This window comes from Talpa occidentalis, unplaced genomic scaffold (genome assembly GCF_014898055.3).
Source record: "Talpa occidentalis isolate TD23 unplaced genomic scaffold, MPIMG_talOcc4v2.1 talOcc4.6, whole genome shotgun sequence".
Taxonomy (NCBI): Eukaryota; Metazoa; Chordata; class Mammalia; order Eulipotyphla; family Talpidae; genus Talpa; species Talpa occidentalis.
Genome location: NW_023604972.1, coordinates 81,695,595 through 81,710,493, shown reverse-complemented (window position 1 = coordinate 81,710,493; position 14,899 = coordinate 81,695,595). Strand labels below are relative to the sequence as shown.

At 36.7% G+C, this 14,899-nt stretch overlaps 1 protein-coding gene across 3 annotated transcripts in view; it reads right to left on the bottom strand.

Moving 5' to 3' along the window:
• ZSWIM6 (zinc finger SWIM-type containing 6) overlaps positions 1-14,899 on the bottom strand; it is a 176,275-nt gene that overhangs the window by 40,953 nt on the left and 120,423 nt on the right. For all 3 annotated transcript variants that reach the window (XM_054688129.1, XM_037529512.2, XM_037529511.2), the window contains 2 exons: positions 11,212-11,360; positions 7,771-7,921 (listed from right to left, as the gene is read on the bottom strand). In XM_054688129.1, the coding sequence (XP_054544104.1) occupies positions 7,771-7,921; positions 11,212-11,360 (300 nt within the window). The remainder of the gene's footprint in view (positions 1-7,770; positions 7,922-11,211; positions 11,361-14,899) is intronic.

The following is a 14,899-nucleotide window of genomic DNA, read 5'->3' as shown; positions in this document are numbered from 1 at the left end:
AATGGTGAAAGGAAATTATCCCCAGCCTGTCTTTCTTCATTTTCACTCTCACTCCCCCTTTATCTATGTGATGGTATTCCCTAGAGCTCATCAATGCAGCAAGGTGACTCCCCCAGCTAGATTTCCCTTTGGTGGAGGGCAACTATAATACTAACTTTTAGAAGGTAAAAAATAAGAAGAGAACTTTTCTAAAAGTGCTGTGAAGAGGAAAAGGACTCAAGCTCCAATAATCCCATGAATCACTAATATGAGATGGTCTATCTACTACCAATGGACTCATGTTGTAAATAAAATGATAGCAGAAAAGAAATTAACTGGAATCCATCTCGGTATAAACAATGCTACCAGCACACTACATATATATTATAGAACACTGAAGTGTCCTATGATGAATATAATAAGGTAACTTAACTTCAAATTTCCATAGTCTGTATCAAGAAGAGAGTTTTACAAAAAACACAAGGGGGTGAAAGTGTTACAAATCATCCAATTACATACTTAAGCAATTTAGACAATGAATATCATTAAAATTCGCCAATTGTTTAGATAATAGGATCAAATGATCTGTAAATATCTCTTTAAATCCTGAGACTTTATTATTTTCTTTTAGTTAAGTATTAAACTTTTTCCCATTTTTTTCATTCTTCCCTATACAGGGTATTGAATGGATAATTAAATCCTTGCAGCTGCAGTCAAGAGATGGATGGTTGATAGTATTACACAATAAGTATCACAGGTTTGCTCACTATACAGAAATATGCATTTCTCCTTGGTTAACTTCTGCCCCATAAAAATTAGCCTGCTTACTTAAAGAAACAAAGAATCAACCCCTCTGGCTTATCCCCACAACAGAGTGAAAACCAGGCCTCTGACTGAAGAGCACAGAGGTCTCAGTTTTAAGAGACAGAAAGCAGTAAGACCACACAACAGAGAGAGAAACCAGGCCCCCGATAATGAGGACCGTGCAGCAGATAGGCATTCTGAGAAGAGTGCTGGAGGGAAGCAAGCCTCCTGTGCAATACAATTGACAAAGCCTCTATATTTAGAGGGAGCTCTGAATGATGAGAAGAAAAGCAGAGGCTGAGACAGGAGCACACAACCCCATTCCAGAGCAGGACAGCCCAGGCCATGTGCAGAAGGGGTCTGCAGAGTCTACAGACCTCATGTGGTAAACAGTGTTGACAACTGTGTTATCATTAGGGCCTGGTTTAGGCCAGGGCAAAGATAATGACCTAAGGGTCTTCACTGGATCCTCAGCAGAAGAGACTGGAAAAACAGACCATAACTTCACTGTATCTCATCTGCAGTATATAGTAGCTGCCTTTTATATGCTTGAATTTATTATATAATTTAGTTCTCAATAAACAGCAGGTATTTAGCTACTCCACATTAACATAGGTTTTGTTTGTTTGCCTGTTTTACAGATTCTAAAACTAAAGAATTCCTGTGCACACAGATGGGCCAGACTAGACTAGATCTGCTGGCTGCTCCCATCAGGATCATGGGATCACGGGTGGGCAGACCAGGTCAGGCAGTTTTTACAAGGTTTACTTCCATCTAGGTAAGCTTCACTTCACCATTGCTCTGTTCTAAGCTGAGAAACTATCTATGAGAGAGGCATATGACAATCTTTAAAGAAGCTGAGGATGGTATCTAGTGTGGTTAAGTCTTTGAAGTTGCTGACACCTAGGATCAAATTCATGCTCTACTGCTTTTATCTCAAGGCATGTTATCTAGTGTCCTTAAGCCACAATTTTCTTAACTGTAAAATTAGGACTAATAACTACGCATATCTCACAGGACTCACAGGACTGTTTTAAGAAATATAAGAAATATAAAGAAATATATGTACTAAGTGCTTCACACATTACCTGACAGGTAAATGCTGATATCTATGTTATCTTCAGATGCTTGATCAAAATAGGGAATAAAACAAAGCAAAAACTCTAGATCCTTTACTCTCTCTCCCTTTCCTTCTCTTTGAAGTTATATAGCAATGAAGAAAAAAAGCTGGAACTGAAAATCTTTTTTTTTTTTTTTTTTTGAGGATTTATTCATGCATATAAGAGCTGGGGTATAGGCCAGAGGCGTGGGGGGTGAGAGGATTCACCAGAGACAGAGTGGAGAGCAGAACAGGTGGATTGACTGAAATACACTGCTGAGGGGAGCAGCAGGCGAGACAGGAGAGGTTTGCTGTGCCACATGGGTTAGCTCCCTGGCAGGGGACTGAGCTTATGTTGCAGTGGCTGTGCTGAGACTTTAACCTCTGAGCCATCAGGGAGGCCCTGGAACTGAAAATCTTGAAGGCAGCTGTGATAATGAATCTGAAGCCTTTTTATTTCCCCTTTTTGAGTTCATCACTGTCTTTATTCATGTTATTCCTTCTTCCTAGAGAATTGTCACTACTTATTCCCTACAACCTCCTTCATGAACATCTTGTAAAAACATGTCAAATTCAGTCTGTATAAATATTTGCATTACTATGTGAGTAAGTTATCCTATCAATGTGCCCCTCAATCCATTCATTTGCTCTAATTTCTCATGTCTTCTAATGGTTGCATCTCTCTACTTCCTTCTTACTACCAGTACTATCATCAACCATAAAATCAAATCATTAATATGTCTATTCCACTCAACATAGCAAGTGCTTTGTCCACAAGGATAGATCACAATAAGACTTCTAAGAAGATTAGTAACAAGAAGGCATGGGCAGTGGTGTAAGTAGTAAAGCTACATTCTCCTTGTTTTCAAGGAAGATAAAGTGTTAAGTGACAAGCAATCCTTGATATGTGGTTCGTTGCAATTACATCCTACACTTAAACAGCTACATGAAAGTTTCCAAGTTTGTACTGACATCTTTTTGCTGCAACAGGGCCCTGGGAATTGGTGTTTTCTCCATGGCATGAACAAAGTGGTAATGACTGACATGGAAAATCACACCGGAATGCTTTCTAGTTCTCAATAAGAAGCAGTTAGTTACTCCTTAGTCATTCACTAACCACCATCAACTTCAAAATGTGGAAAGCCCAAGTTTGAATTTGCCATAGAAACTAAGTAAGGAACTCAAAACAGTGGGGTAAAAATTACTAAGTCTACTGCTGTCAGAGGTGCAGGATGTCATTTCCAGAAATACTCCAGAATTGCCTACAAAGGAAAGCCTGTAGCATCTCATTTCTGGCTACACTCAAAGACTGTTCTAAACTACTTAAAAGCATTATTCTGAATATGTGACTTAAGCATGTTTTCCTTCTTTTCCCCCCAAAATAATGTGGGTGGGTGCACAAGAGGCTCACAGAGCACACTACTTGCACCTTGAAGTAGATGAGCCAGCATTCTAGATCCACGGAGCAGGTAATTTTCCGTATTTTGCAATAAATGTGGTCCCATTGGGTGGGTTAAGAGCTCTACTATTGAACACAAATTTACTCTGATTCCAAGTGTCCTGAATCTGTAAACCCAGTCTAGCACTGTTATCAAGGAGTATTTTAGCTGTTGCTTAACAGTGGGTCAAATGAACCTTACAATAAAATTCAAACTAGGAAGAAACATCTAACTATAGTGGTTTTTGTTCACACAGAATAGGTATCTAGATCGAAAGCTTTGAAAAGAACAGTCAGATACCATCGTGTTCTTGTGAACTGAGTGAGCACATCTCAAAACAAGAAGGCTGTTGTAAGAACCGCCCTGTCTCTACCTAAGAAACAGGTTTTGCATGCTAGAAAGCAAAAACACATGACTCAGCACAGAAAGTTGAAAGCTGAAAAATGTAGAAAAAAATGTATTATGTAATACTTGAAAATGAAAATCGAAGGCTTTTTCTCTCTGATAAATCTGTAATTAAATCTTATTTAACTGTTTCCTCTAATGACATCCATTTTAATTAGCTTTTAATAGACTGGCAGTCACAACCTATAGTTTTATGAAACAAAATAAAATTATAGTCTAGGAAGACATTTGAGGAAAGAGACCCATCAACACAGATGAGAGGTTACAATATATCCCCTCATCCCTAAAGACCCCCAGTAATTAAGTGTGCTGAACAGACAGTCATTAGGACTAACAGTAGGTGTGTCAGGCACCAGTCAGCACTAGCTGTTCTTTGAAATCCGTGAGTTATTTCTGTGATTTGCTTTCCAGACATTTTGCATGTTACAAAATAAAGAATGCAAGTGAAGAGGTATGTGTTTTATAGCTCTACTAAATTTTCAGCCTCTACATTGCAATGGGCTTGCTGTCTTCAGATTTTAATATATACATTCTCTTACAGCTGATCATAATACAATACTCATCTTGAAAAGATTGCCATATGTTTGGGAAAATGAACATCATGTAGAGAAAGTAAAATTAGTATTTGAAAAACTGATTCCAATACAAGATAAATGTATCTGCAAATGAGATGTTCTAAACAGGACCTAATAGTATACATCTGTATCTATTTCATACTACATTATGAAAATCAGGAAGTAGATCACAAAAATTAACTCAGACCAGATGAATATCATAGGCACTCTTTTTTTAAAAAAAGAACTGAGCATAATCAGTCCCTTTGTTAGCCAGAGGATGGGGGAAAGAAATTGGGCCTCTTGCTACCTCAAGTAAGTTTGCATATTTTATTTGAAAGAGAGAAAAAGTTAGATGAACATGTTGATTTTAAAAGTAATTTTGAAACAGCAATTACATTTTGGTAAGTTTCATATACTCAGAAAACTGTAAATTCTGGGGGAGGGAGCTATCTGATTACATGGGAGAAAAAAAAATTGTAATCTGGCTAGCAATCTGATGACTCCAAACCCCTTTGCCAAGAAGCAGAGTTACTTGGCTAAAATACTCTTAACTTGTACACTTCATCAGATTAAGTCTTTCATGCCAGGAATCTTTTTTTTTTTTTTTCCTGGTGTACTGGCTATTGCCAGAAATGGACCCATCGAATCTACCGGTGCTAAGGAGTTAAGCATCTGAGATTTAATTTAACAGTTTCAGCTTTATTAAGCTGTCACAGAGCGGGCCCCACTTTGATAACAGTAGCTGCTCCAATTATGGCTTGGTTTAGGGTTGACAAGTATAATGATTCATTCGTGGCACATGAGAAGCAATAAAAGGTTGTTTTGCATTACAGCTTTAAAAATGTGGGCACTTTTTTCATTTAATTTGTCACTTAGCTTTTGCTAAGAGGACATTTAAATTGCAGTAAAAGGCAAATGGGGCTTTTAGTTTAAATGTAATCCCCATATTTAAATGATCTGTAATGGCGCAGTGTTGGAGTGGGAACACTATTGTCTCACAGTGGGTCCTGATGGTGACATGTGACATTTGTATTCAGGTCCTGTATTATCCATGTGGCTAAAGGGCTTCCAATTTCATTTCACAGCCAGAAGCCTGCAGAAAACACCAATTAACTTGCAGATCCCATTTGCCGACAAAACTCAGCCTCTTCTCAATGTCTGGCATCTGGCAGTGCTCAGCATTTAATTCCAAAGCAGAGCCTTGAAGCAATGTGAGCCCTGTGCAGGGGCACAAAGTCAAATTCCCATATTTTATTAAGAAGCAAAACCTTTTCTTTTGTAGTCCAGAAGCAACTTTTAGTTAATTTTTTGGTGAATGACTATTAAGATACGATACCTATTACTATTTCTACACGCGATTCTTCATAGAACTTATAGACCCCATTACAGAAGTGACCTCTGCTCACCATCAGAATACACAGGAAAATTTATAGCAGTGTAGTAATGATTATGGGGAAAGAGTTGTGAAAAAAGAAAACACAGAGCAAAAATATGTATTCTTCACCCTGGATTTAAGTTGTATAAAACCAGTTCATAATTACAAAGTAGTCCATCAGAGGGTATAACTAGAATCAGCTGGTGGAAACTTCCAATTAGTGAGAATTTACACTTTTGATTGAGGGTTGAGGTACACAATTTTAAACAACCAACTTGGCAAAGTGAGATGTGAATAATGAGTTCAATGTGCACTCTGAAAATTTTATTTGACTGTTATTTGACTATGGGTTTTTGTTTTTTTTTTTTTGGTAACCAAAACACTTGTGGGAATTTTCTTTCTAATTGGTTAATTTGTATTTCTGTTTCTCTCAGTACCAAAGTTCTTTAAATTTTATTCATTTATTATTAATCTAAAAATTTTTCCTTAAATGATTCCCTTCATTAGAGCTTTTTAATGCCAGTCCTTTGTATTCTCATAAGCCAACTAATCAATTCAACATATACAATTATAAAATTGAGGAGAGTTTACTTGGTAAATTACTCACTATTATACAATACACTTGTATTTTCCAATTACCACACTGTGTCACTAAATATGCTAGTTACAGACTGATTAGGAACTCCAAGCAAAGTATCTCTAGGTGATCCAAGGAAAGCTTCAAGATTAAGTTATTACAAGGTACTTAAAAAACCAAAACACCAAAAAGATGAACAAATACCTAATAATTGGCAAATATGGGACACGTATTTTCTTTAAAAAACAAAAATTGTAATTCAAAATCAAGTTCCTGAAGACATGTCCTATCAATGGTAAAATAGAAACTGATGTCAAATTCTTTACCTTTTTTTTTTTTTACCTACACAACCCTAGATTGCACAGTGAGATCCTATGGAAGTCTCCTAAACCCCCAGACCTGTTTCCTTATCTCTGAAACAGTTCATCTCAAAGGTCCCTTCCAAATATTATGATCCTATGGTTTCTTCACCCCCGTTTCTCTTGGACTAGACTACACATGGGGTTAAGCAGCATGTGTTCCATCATCGGCCAAGAGGAACACAGAAGGTGAAGGTATGTCGAGTTCCACTACTTTCACTGAGGCTAGGATCTTCTAGTAGATAGATCCCGAACATAAAATTAATACTGACACTGATACAGTATTTGCCAAAAATTCCACTTGCCACAAACAAATTTAATAGAAAGATAAGATAACAAATACACTATTCATTCCCTAGCAATGAGTATCCGACACCAACAGTCATCCCTCCAAAATTTCCCAGGGAACATGGCTAGCGGATTCTTTATTCTAGAAGCAATGAAAATTAGAATTTGCTCTATCTTTTCCATTCTAAAAACTAACAGTTCATCTAAGTTTGTAACAGTCAAAAATAAAACAAATTTCGAAACTTTGGTACTTTCAATGTAGACAAAAGGGGAAAAACAGCCAAATTTAGCTAAATTGATTACAGGTTTATTCTAGAAATAAGTAACCAATTCTATTATATAAAATCCCTATTTTAAAGTATAGTTTTTAATGAAACATTTATTATTTTTTAAAGATTTATTTATTTATGCATACAAGAGCTGGGGTGTGGGCCAGAGGGGTGGGGGTGGGGTGGGGGTGAGAGGATTCACCAGAGACAGAGTGGGAAGCAGAACAGGCGGATCTACTGAAATACACTGCTGAGGGGAGCAGCGGGCGAGACAGGAGAGGTCTGCTGTGCCATGTGGGTTAGCTCCCTGGCTGGGGATTGAACTTGTGTTATAGTGGCTGCTGATAGCTTCATAGCCACCAGTGAGGCCCCCTTTTAATGAAATATTTAAAGGCAGATTATTGAGCTTGCTTTCTTGAATATAACATATTTCCCTCAGAACTGCAAATGCCTGCCCAAGTGTTCATTCTTCTATTCTAACCAATAAATATCGGTAAAAAGTTCACGTACAAACAGCTCTCTTCTTCAGCAATACTCTAACCATGTTCTTTAAACTAACAATGGTCTGTCTTATCTGAACACAACTCAATCATGATCCATCAGGGAAACTTGTATTTACCCAGTTCATCCCAGAGCTGCCTGTATTTGTCAGTCATCGCTGTGCCTTGTTGCCTCCAAAGAGACAGGCGAGGGTCAGCCATGAATTGCTCTGTTATCAACGTCAACATTCGGGCCCCATTAGAGTCCCTCATCTTCAACATCTCTCGCACCTAGTGAGGAAAAAACAGATCTTGAGAAAAATGGTCAGAAACAGTACAAAAGAAAGATGACTTTTAAAGTTTTTTTCCTTGGGCCCCTGGCCATCCCCATCCTCCTTTCAAGAGGGGCAGTTAAATCTTAAACCAGTCCTCTTATGCAAACAAATGTTTTAAAAATTGGTGTCCGTCTTAAACGCCAACTTGATCAAATTTTGTTTCAATTGTATTTTGGAATCCACATGAGGCGTAGAAGTTTGACAGACTTCCCAATTTCAAAAAAATTTTTAAAAATGTTTTGCTAGCCTACAGATAACATATCAAAACAAACAAAACAAATCATTTGGTATCTTCCTGACTCTTTTTTTTTTTTTTTTTTTTTTTATAGAGGCATGTTTATTTATTTATTTGTTTGTTTGTTTATACAAGCACTGGGTACAGTCAGAAGCGCGGAGGGTGAGAGAATTCACCAGAGCCAGAGCGGGGAGCAGAGCAGGCAGAAGGACCGAAGTACACTGCTGAGGGGAGCAGCGGGCGGCAGGAGAGGTCTGCGCGCCATGTGGGACCCTCCTCCGGTGGCCGGGGAGCAGCCGGGGATTGAACTGGCGCCGCCAGAGGCCGCGGGCAGCTTGGCAACCCAGCGCTCAACCACTGCGCCACCGGGGAGGCCCTCTTCCTGACTCTTGATTGTACTTGCCACCAGAGCAGCAGAGCCTAAAGCAGACTACTGAGAACTCTTTAGGGGTCCTCTAAATTGATCTCATAATGTTTATAATCGTATCTGCCCTTCAGATTTATAAAGAGTTTTACTGACACATGATTCACATCTCTAACAATTCACAAATTTAAACGGTAAAATTCAATGAATTTTAGTGTATTCAGAATGTCAGTAAGTTTTCTCATTTTTTTTTTTTTTACATAAAGAGCAACATCATACTTTCACTCACTCAGTTGGGATTGTTTTTGCCAAGGTAAGAGGAAATTCAAGATTCAAAAACACTCTTGTTCAACATGAATGATCCATGAAACAGAATCATAACCACTGACCTAGTAAGTTAACTTGGGCTCTCAAGCTGAAACTTCAAGCTCTGTCCATTACTATTGTACTACATTCATTTCCCAAATAAAAAGAAAAGAATCCAAAGGAAAGGAAGAAAATAAACACAAGGCTACTATTCTCTACATGAAACCCTAGATGAATTCCACCCATTCCAAAAGTATGTACTGCTATGTGTTCCTAAGAATCCTAGCTTAAAACCAGTTCTTTCTGTAGGGAATTACTGAAGCAAGGTCACAGGCAATAGAAAAGGAGTTGAATGGGGGAGGGGTTTCCTCTTACTCAAGACTCTGTATGTGAACGGCAAATGAAGAAGGAAATGGCAGGTCTTCAATAAAGTAGTCCAAATCTCAAGATCAATAGATTCTGCGCCAGGCCTGTACCCTAACAGGCAATGGCACCCCCCAGATGCTTTAGAACTTGAGCCTTGTAAAGAACTTAAAAGCACTACACTGAAGCACAAGTGTTGTGATTCCATAAGGGTTATTTCGGTAATCTTAAAAAGGAATTTATTCTCACTATGAAAGTACTAAAAAGTCACTAACAGATGAAGACTGGAAAGAAGAAAGGGAGTTGCTCTTTCTTGGACATTGTGCTCAAGAGTTTTACATTTATACTAACCACTTAGTCTTCACAACCACCATATAAAAGTAGGAGAGATTATAACCCCCATTTTATGAATTGTGAAATCATGCCTCAGAGACATTAACTTGCCTAAAGAACAAGATGAACAGCTGGAATCAGAACCCAGATTTGTATTAACTCTAAAAGCTATATTATTTCCAAAATCTGACGTTGCTGTCACTTCATGTGGCGCATCATATACAGGGATAAACATAGCAATGGCAGGTCAGTCTAATTCACCTTTCACATTGTTTCCACAGTATACTGTTTCCTGACATAAGAATCTATGAAATACTTTCTGTATTTCTAAATATGCCAAAGTTTTAACATTACCACTCTAGTATGTATTTGATTTACTGTTTTTTTTTTTTTTGGGGGGGTGAAAAAATTCTAACCTGTTAATCAGTTGGCAACAGCAATAAAAAAGCCACTTTACTATTAAAAGCACAGAAGACAAACCAATTAATACTCAAGTATACCTATAGCCTGACAGTAATTAAGTTTCAGACTGTTGACTCTCAGGCATTATTACTACAGTTTGAAGTGCCTATGAATTACCAAAGGAAGATTGAATCATGTATGTGTAGTTTCAGAGTTAGAGGTTACTTGGAAAACTAGCAATCTATGTATGATATATGGGATAGATCTTTATGAAGAGAGTATCTGATTAATCACAATACACTTTTCTGGCACTAACATAGTCATCTAACCCAAAAATTTTTTTAATTGTTATGTATATTAGAGAAGCTGCTTAGCAGAAGTATCAATGAACAGTTATCTATTCCTTAAAACCAGTAAGAATACTTAACCCGTAATGATGGCTGTATCCTTAATGAAAAGATTTTAATTTAATATTATTTTGAAAGTTTTTAGTCCAGTATTTAGAATAGTGCTAGGGTACTAAAAGTTCTCTAGAAAGCAACAGACACACCTTTTGCTTACACAGAACTTTGTTTCTTAGGCCATCAAATTTTTGGTGATGGAAGTTAACATTTACTAAGTCCTAACAGTTCAGTTAACACACCATGATCACAACAACTTTAGGAGGCATGCTATTATTTGCTAATTTCATAGATGAGGAAACTGACTTAAATAACTTGCCAAGGTTCATATACTTACTTAGACTTAGAATTTTGATTTAAACCTAGACCTATATGATTTCAAAGTCTATATTTTTAAAACCAATTTAAAAATACTGACATCATTAAACTAAACATAATGTAATACCTTAAGGGCTATACTCAGAATTATGCTCTACTTGAGAAAATTAACTGGAAAAAAACAAAAACTTGAAAAAATGGCATTTTTAAATAACATAAAGGTAGTCAGTTTTTGTTATTTTTCAAAATTCTACAAACTATCACCACCTTATTAATAGGAACTGAGAGATACAAAAACATTTCATATCCTATCTAGGGTCACCAAGCAAATTAAAGCTTACAATAGAACACAGAAGTTTCTAACTGGTTGATTAATGGAGATTCTAGTCTTTAAAATATATATATATATATATATATATATATATATATATAAGTCTTTATCCTATTGTAAACATGATATATATATATATACTCTCTGTATATGTATATGTTTAGAAAATTTCTTTAGAAATAAACAATCATACCTTTGCAAAAAGCAAATTAAGCTGCTTCCCTGATCCGTGGTACCCGCCCTGGGAAAGGAACAGTTTAACCTGTTCTTGAACCTGCTCTTCATCTAAGTGCCAGCAGTTTTCATCATCTATACTAGCACCTGCTGTTGGATCAGGAGCACCTAGAAACAGAAAGAAAAAATAACATATATGCTAGATTAAAACTCTGTGCTAAAAGGGCGCTGGTAATAAACTTGAAAAGAATTAAGATTCTGTAATTTGCCTTAACAGTTTTTAATGCAATCTCCATTTCAATTATATATACAAATTTATGACTGAAAATAAATATAAGAATCATTCTTTTATTTTCAGGACTTTCTGATTCACGATAAGTAAAAAAATGCAGGTTACTTTAGGACTGAGATATTTGCATTTCTTAAGATCAGATACTAAACCTTTGGAGATGAGTTTGCAGGTTCTCTAAAGAACAAAAAAGTCACAAAAATGTCTTGTAAATACGTGATGTTTATAAAGCTCTACTGTGTAGAACGTTTGGAAAATGTTTTTCAAAGACATTAGAAAAATATGAAACCAAGTAAACTCGGCAGAGTATTTCTCTCTTTCGTGTGTTAATTCAAGAAGCTTTCACCATTATGCTGCTATATAATCTACATGCTGACATAAGTCTTTAGTTGCAGAAAACTGAAGATTAAAAAGGGGAATCAAACCACATGGGAACAGGCAGTGCAGCTGTTGTACTACACCAGGTTGTAGTATCACCTTGCCAAAGTGCGTAAATATTTTATTGCTGAAGTACACACAAAAAGATAACAGCAATATAATAAGCCCTGTGTATGTGGACTAAGTTAGAAACTCAAAAAGTATCTTGATGTTTGTTCAAGCAGGTGAAAATTATGTTTATTTAAAAAATAAGCTATTATTTAAGGCTTAAAATTCATAAATATAACCAAAAAGTTTAAATATAAAAACACAACAATAATAGTTCTCCTTATCAATCTTAAAAAAGTACCTTTGTAGGTGTGGTTTTATAGTACTTTTCATCTAATGATCTAAAGGCACACTCAACTGGTCAAGGAAATACTCACTAACACCTGCTTAGAACCAGGATCTACTGTCTCTATAAGGAAGAACCTCCCTGGAAAAGTACTCATGCATGCGTTCACTTATTCATTCATTCATTCATGCAGCCAACATATTTACCAACTACCTAACTTGCCACTAATGCCTCTGCTAGACATAGGATTGAACCAGTTCAATGATTGTCAAACTTCTTTGACTAAAACCATTAATAAGAAATACACTTACATTGTTCCCCACATACCTCTATAGCTCAGTGATTAGGGAATCACATGTATCAATCTGAAGCTGCAAGTATAGTGAAAAGGTACCCTGACTATAAGTGACGAGATCTGGTATTTTCTATTTCATTTTTTTTAAAAGGGTTTATCATAATTTTCTGAACTGATTTCATGACCCATTGTGGGTTATAATAACTCTAAGAGAAATACAGTTTTAAGTGGGCTAAATAAATACAATCTAATAATCACATATCTAAGTACATAATATTAAATAATTTCAGCTGCTCAAAGGAAGAGGACAAGGTGCCAGGAGACTATCAGAAAGCTCTAGACTTTGTTTTAGGTAGCCAGGGTCAGAAAGCAAACCTTGAGAAAACAGAATTTGAGCTGAGATCTGCCTTGAGTAGATTACAAGTTAATTAAAGTTAAGAAAAGAAAGAAATTAGTCTTCATGTGAGACTAGGAAGTTGAGCAGAGTTCTCAGGCAGCAAGGAACATGGCACATGGAGGAAATAAGAGTACATGTCCCTGCAACTCAAAGGAAGAGAACAAGGAGAAGAGCAGTAAAAGACAACTCTGGAGAAGAGAAGGGCCAGACCCTGAGAGTCCTGCATAGGAGGACCTTAATTTTCCCCCCTGAGAGTAATGAATGGGATTTGGTGACAGGGTTATCCAAAGTGGAAGAGTGAACTCGATTAGGTAGTAAGAAACGTTTTGTTCTGCCATCCATCAATTTCAACATTTTTACCTCAAAATATTACTCAGTCATAAAAATCAATGTGGAAATTTTCTATGAACTAGAATTGACAGATATCCAGGATATAATGTTGACTGAAAAATAAATCAAGGTGAAGAGAAGTATACACAGTGTATCACCTTTTATGTAAGTAATGAAACTTTTAAAAGAGAGTGAGTATTTCTTTAAATATGCATAAAATATCTTGGAAGGATGTTTAGGATGAGTAATCTCATTACATTAGAAGGAGGCTCTTCACTAAAAACCTCTTCATACTTTCAAAATTTTGGAACCACTTGAATATATTTACATAAAACCAGCTCTACCTGAAGTGTAGAGGATAGATAAGGGAGCAAAATATATGAGTGAAGATGGTATTTTGATGATCTGTACAAAGGATGATGATATATTCTGACAAACAATGGTGGGGACAGAAATGGAGACTGTCAAGAATTCAAGCATAAAAGCAACAGGACATAGTGAAGAAGTGGTTATGTGGAAGATGAGACGGTTGAAAAAGATGAGTTTCTGGATTAAACAACTGGATAATTGGACAATTCACTGACACAAAGACCACCAGAGCAGTACTGCTTTTGGGGTGAAAGAGACAGTATGCAGGTCATGAATTTCATTTTAGATATGGTCAATCTGAAGTATCTTTGAAACAGTCAAAAAAGAGAAGATTTCAATTAGGGAGCTAGATATACTATGGGAGGCAGTACAGGTAAGAATGCCTAAGATGTAACCCTAAAGAAGGCTAACATTTAAAGTCTGGATAACAGAATGAGCAAAGGGCAATGGGAATGAGTAGGCTATTAGGAAAAGCTATAAAGACTGGCTTTTCCAGAAGTAAGGAGGAGAAAGCTGTTCCAATTAGGGACTAGGCAACTAGGTACATGTTGAAGCTCTCCAAGAGTAAGGATTACATCCACCTCCTAACATCATTTCTCACCACTGTTTCTAAAACCTAGCCAGAGTTTGGCACTATCAGGCAATCATGTGCTAGGATGGGAGGAAAGTAGTAGATAAAGGCATGTATACATTCCCTGTGAGGAAAAGGTTCCTCTCAAAAAAGAACTTCTGCTAAAACATCCTCATATGTATTATCTCACTTTCTCCTCACAATGTCCCCTGAATGTGAATAGAGATCATGAACCTCATTTTACACAAGGATCAGAATGGTTATGACTTGTTTATAATCACACTGCCAAATTCAGGCCCCTGGTTCTCTCCCCTGCTAAACAATGTTTACCAGAACTTTGGAGCTAAAGTTGAACCCTGAAGGCATTGAGGCAGGGACTGTCAAGCCTACTAAGTCAAAGAAAGACTGAAGGACAGATATTGGGATGTCTGTAGGTATTTGTTAGCATGTTTCTTTTATAGGAAGATTTAAGGACACATAATATTGTAAAGAGTTTATTAATAGGGCTATATCTTTATCCCACAGGAATTCAGAGCCCCTAATTCAACCCATGCCTTCCCTTGATTCTAGGGACAGAGAGACGCAGGCATAAACCCATTTGCATACACAACTGTACACAGAGCTATAGATTCTTTACCTAAGTGATTCAGAAGAGATTTTTTCTCTAAACAACTGAACTTTACAATCTCTACTTTTATATTTAAGTTCTTCCCAATATCTTGCTAAAATTGTTCTGGAAAATCT